We start from the raw sequence: 5,629 nt of genomic DNA, 5'->3' as shown, positions 1-5,629 counted from the left end.
AGAGAGAGAGAGAGAGAGAGAGAGAGAGAGAGAGAGAGAGAGAGAGGAACCAATGTTTAGACAGAGTGGATACAAGGTATAGGAAAGACAGATAGAGGAGAGGGGAGACAGCTGGACAGCAGGACACAATAAAGACACACATTAGACAGCAGTCTGAATAACAAACTAACTTCTACCTTGAGCTAAAAGATCAGTGAAGTGTCTGCTCACATGACCATAATGTAAACACATCATGACAGTATAACAGGTAATACTGCACAGATTTATGTGAAATATCATGAAATGATATGTATATGATGGTATGAAATGATGGTATAGCTGTTTAGAAGTCTCACATTTTCACGAACTACAACTTCACTACAGGGTGTTTAAAAACCTGTCATGGGATTTGCCTGCAGTCACATCTGACAACAGAAGATGGCTGCTGGACAAACTGCTCCTCCATGCTGTGAGTATTCTGATCTGTACTTAACAGATCATACAAACCAGACCGACTAATCAGAGTTGAAGTTCTGATGTAGGACAACATTTTGCCTTTCACATTTTGTCTTTTTTTGTGACATACACAGGATGGATGTTGATGAGTTTATTAAGTAATGCTAATTCGACTACTAGTTAAAGATTAGTAAGGCTGCTTTGCTTTTCTGTTGTGATGCAAATGTTTTGCAGGTCCTTGGAAGAACCTCAAGACAAGTGAAACAATTCTGAAGGGGTTAAAGGAGACACTGATCTGGCCTTTGCTAACTGAGAGGAAAGACACAATTCCCCTCCTCTTTACAAGAGCATCTGATGTACAGTGCACACCACAGGTAAGTGACCCCATGATGCTGAGTCAGAAGCACTCCTCTGAACTCACACAAATGACTTTCTCAGATATTACATGTGTTTTCTACCCTCTGGCAGCCATTAGTTTCACTTCATTACAATAAATATTAACCTGGTGAGATCTGAAACATGTTGCATTGAAATGATCACAGTCAGCATTTGATCTCTTTTTTTAAAGTTAAACCTATATCATATCACATCACTGCATGAACAAGTACTGCTCAAACATGGTTGTCCTGAAGTCCTTGCAAGTTGAGTTTCATAGAAATGAACTGACACTAATTGCTGCCTGAAAGGAAGGAAACCAATTTAAAAAACGTGTTGCCATGCAAGAACCTCCAGTATGGTTCTTTAAAATAACAACTATGCCCTGATCGAGTTACAATTTGGATTATTATAATTGAAAATTTCTCATTTTCTATTCTGCTGTTTATTGTGCTTTCTATTCTCTTGTTTGTTTGGAAACACAAGTGTTAACTGATCGTATGAAGTGAATCGGTCAGATGGTCTTGGAGAAGATAAAGTGGCCAACAGAGGATGAGGATGAAGACAGTGATGTCTCTTTGGAGGATACATGTCGAATCACAGGATTCCTTCCCACATTTATTGAGAACGGTAAATGAATAGAAACTTTGAATAGTTCCTCACAGGTTATTTATGAGTCTGTTGTGCTTCCTCTACTTTTCTTTTTAACTGAATTCTCAGCAACACTAACAACCCAAAGCACAAATTCAGTAAAATAATTATATTTAAATCACAGTCATGATTGATGTAACAAAATCCTTCTCGGCAATTAAAGAAAATACCTAGTTGTTAATTGAATACCGTGATCCTTGCACTATTGTTCAGTTTGTTTAGTTTACCTAGTTGTTCATTTAGTACCATTTTACTCTGTAAATTGCTGCTGCTACAAACTAATTTCCCCCTGGGGATGAATAAAGTTTATATCTATACATCTAAATATTGACTTTTCTTTTTTGGAAGCGTCTCCAAGCATCCTTGGGAAACTCGTGGATAGGATGGAATGTGCTTCACTATGTGAGTGTATAGATGCCCTTTACACAGCAGCCATTCTGACATGTCACAGATAAGCACAGATTTAATTGATCAAATGAATTAACGGCCCATTCCATTTAGTGTTGCCACAGTGAGTTAGCCGACTACTTCTAGTCTGTATGGAAGCCTCGGGAGTCTGGGGACTCTCTACATGACTTGGACGCCATCTACTGGTTTGGTAATAGTATTGCATGGCTGAACTGGCCCTTTACACAGCGGGCTGTGGCTGTTGCTCCAACACAGTCGGAGCTAAAGCTTTCAATGGCAGACGCGGAAAGACCCAATCACACGTGACCTGCAACGTGCTTGTCCGCTTTTTAGAAGTGTGGAGAAGATAGGGTCATAGTAACAAGGGCTTCTGGGAAATGTGGTCTACCGTCAGAGCATTAATAAGAACACTGGTGTGAGATTTCTCTAAATTACTTTCATTTTTATAAAGGTGTCAGACTGAGCACTGTTTACATGTGTCAGCATATTGGTGCTACCATGACAACAAAAAATGGAGCTCAGTTTCCTGTTGAAGAAAGACGACTTTTAAGTTATAACACAATATTTTTCATTTTATTTCTAGATACTTCTTATGTTATTACTTTCTTGTAATAACATAAGCCTTGATCACAGAACACTCGTCATTTATCAAAACCAACGTCTCATTAAAAACAAAGTTGTGTCGTTGTTACATCAGTTGGCGTGTTATGATGAGAAACTTGCATATCTCGTGAGAACTGCAGAGAGGTCCATCATCGTCCGAAGAGAGACCGTAGAACAGCGGTGTTTCTGGGGATCCGATTTTTTTAAAATGACAAACCATCCCGACTCACAACAGGCTCACTTCTCTGTAATCATGAGGGAACCTGTGCGTAAATGAACATTTCCACATCCCCTTTTATTATATATGTAATAGATAAACCAGTCATTTAGAAGAGGTATACGTTTGATTAATCACCACTCTTTATGCATGTTATTGAAAACATGAAAAATACTTTCTACATGCGACCAAAACAATGCATCTAGATCGAATCATTCTTCATTTCCTGATCAGTACAGACTGTAATCTAGACTTTCATACTAGATTCACTGCTATATGTACACTACAATATGAACAGGCAGGCTCCCTCATGTGGCTCAAACCTGGGAGGACTATGAAAAGAATGTAGCACATTTATTAGGCAACCCTAATAACCCACCTGAGGGTCCCGACCCAGGCTTTGGGTCGCTTTGGGTCACCCATACATGAAGCTGAAATCACTGCTTCAGCTCAGGGTCTTAATACTTGTCAATGTGAAAGCTCGCTTCTTCATACATTTGCAAACATTTATAAAACCCCATCATGGCTTTGTCATTATGAAGGATTGAAGGGAAAATTTATTTAAAGGGGGCCGACTACTTCCTGGATGCGCTGTAGATATGGACGGGTGGTCCTTTGTTTTTGGTCGAGCATGTGTCAGCTGTGATCCCTCAAAGTTTCACAAGTTTCTTGTTATGACATAAATTATCATGTAGTGAAGAGTTTGCTTTAACGAGATACATTGGTTTTGTGATAGGACGAGATAAAGTGATACGTTGTTACAAGAAAGAATTTTTGTAGAAACCGAATCATTCGGTATCCAACGCAAAAACCGTATAAAAAGGAGAAACTGATCAAATGAACTTTGATGCCATAGAGACGCCACAAGTCTCTGGTCTCCCTTTCTCCTCTGAAGTCAAAGGCTGTGTGTGTGTGCGTGCGTGTGTGTGGCGTTACCTTCATCTGTAATGATTTTGCAACTCTTAACTCTTCATATTGGACTGAGCTAAAACACATTCGATCCTCTTTAAAGGTTTGGTCATTTGTATTTTCGCCGTACTGCTTATTATTATTATTATTATTATTATTATATTCTCTTCATGCATCCTATGAATCCTTGCACATGCTTTGCCTGGTCAAAATGAAAACACAGAAATGGAAATGAAGACGTCCACACAGCGCCGCTCTGATTGTGCTTTGATTCTTTAATTCCTCTCTGTGTTTGGTTCGGCCATTTTGTAAACCCACAGCTAAATAATAAATAACAAAACAGAATTATTACAAGAAGGTAGTAACACATGACATGATACATACAGACACATGAACAGGCATGATTTCAACACAGGCTTGCTGCTGCCATAGAAAACAGAAATGAAAAGTAGCAACAGAATAAAGCAGATGCTCCGCCAGTGGAGGAATGCACAGCATGAGGCGTCTGTAAGGCAACTGGAGCATAGACAGCGCACTGAGTGCGTGCATGAGTGGCAATGTGGCACCATGGAATAGACACCGTTACGATCAAAACCCAGAGGAGCTTGCATGTGTCTTTGACATGAGAATGCCCTCCGGTTCCATTTTGGTACAAACTGGACTTTAGAGATAAACACAAAATAATCTTCTGAATAAACAAATCCTCATCTCCTCTCGTCAAGGTGCGTTATCTGTGGACTCATATCCACCCCCGTCGCAAACTATACGAACCACATATCCAACAAGGCTCTCAGAGTCCTGGGAAGAGACGAGGCAACCGTTTGTTGGTGTAAACTGGACGGCGGGCCTCGGGCCTGCAGCGCCGTGGTCCTCACTCCAGGTCCTGAAGGTTGATTGTGCTTCCCGTGAACTGGGAGTTGTCAGAGCCGTTGTCGTCCTCCGTCATCACCGAAGGTTCCTTTTGAGGAAACAGTCACACAGATCACTTCTCTTGTATCCAAACTGGGGTTGCAAAGAGACATCATACACTCAAAGAAGAGACACTGTGTGGCTGCAGATTGCAACCAACTGAACACCCGGAGTGCAAATGTGGTAACACCATTCACCTCGCTCAGAGTTCATCCTTACCTTAATAACACTACTAGAGGAGCAACAGAAGCCAGACTGACGGTACCACAGTGTTGCACTCTGTGGCTCATCTTACCGTAGTTTCACTAGAGCGTTTGAGAACTACGGTGGCCTAGTTCGGCGGAGATATGAAGCTAACAAAACATGCTTCTATGTTAGAAAACATTTGTTTTAGAAGTAAGTTGTTAGCCCACATTATCGGCTCGAATTGTCAAAGTGCCTCTCCACACTCGTTAACTTGCAGAACACTGGCAGAACACTGACAACTATAGTTTATTATCCTGTTACAATTGTTTGTTTTTAAAGACAATGTGATTGAATAAAATATTGAAATAATGATCAGACAAGTTTTTTTAAATTTGTCGTTTTAAAGCGAGAAAAACAATTAGCGTTAGGAGCGGCTCTACTGTTTAAGAAAGGTGTGGAGTTATTGGACTGCATCTGCCTATGATGTGCTAAAAGGTTTGTTTTCACCTGCGTATGACATGTCAATACAGCCTGAGCAAATACATCCGTTATTACCATTTTATTATTGTTAATTCTCATGGAAATATTCCCAAAATATTGCAACCCTGATCAAAATTCACCACATGTGCTTAACACATGGTGGCTGCTACAAATATACTGCTCAGTCAGGGTTCCCACTCTGGCATGACGGACAGGGATCATATTGTACAGTGTATCATGTATCAGTGTAACACTTGGTGGAGTTGTGTTAAAATAAGTCAATAAAACCTTCCCCACCTGTAAGATGTTGACAGGCAGGTCAGCAGTGAGCTGCGAGTGGGAGCTGGAGGGTTGAGAGCTCAGCTGGAAGGCCAGGTCGCCATCACTGGCTGGGTCGTCCTGCATCTCACACACACACACACACACACACACACACACACACACACACACACACAC

The 5,629-nt window shown here is 40.8% G+C and overlaps 1 protein-coding gene across 2 annotated transcripts in view; it reads right to left on the bottom strand.

The window, feature by feature from the left end:
* Positions 1-3,853: 3,853 nt before the first annotated feature.
* Positions 3,854-5,629, bottom strand: part of LOC116398781 (zinc finger protein ZXDC) — a 10,247-nt gene continuing 8,471 nt past the window's right edge. Inside the window, exons 9-10 of one of the 2 annotated variants that reach the window (XM_031875403.1) lie at positions 5,471-5,578; positions 3,854-4,556 (exon numbers count right to left, since the gene is read on the bottom strand). In XM_031875403.1, the coding sequence (XP_031731263.1) occupies positions 4,470-4,556; positions 5,471-5,578 (195 nt within the window). In that variant the 3' untranslated portion in view covers positions 3,854-4,469. The remainder of the gene's footprint in view (positions 4,557-5,470; positions 5,579-5,629) is intronic. The other variant, XM_031875405.1, reaches the window with a different exon arrangement.

This window comes from Anarrhichthys ocellatus, unplaced genomic scaffold, assembly GCF_004355925.1.
Source record: "Anarrhichthys ocellatus isolate YVR2014 unplaced genomic scaffold, GSC_Weel_1.0 scaffold90, whole genome shotgun sequence".
Lineage (NCBI taxonomy): Eukaryota > Metazoa > Chordata > Actinopteri > Perciformes > Anarhichadidae > Anarrhichthys > Anarrhichthys ocellatus.
Note: the sequence above shows the minus strand (reverse complement) of the source record. Positions and strands in the feature narration are given on the sequence as shown.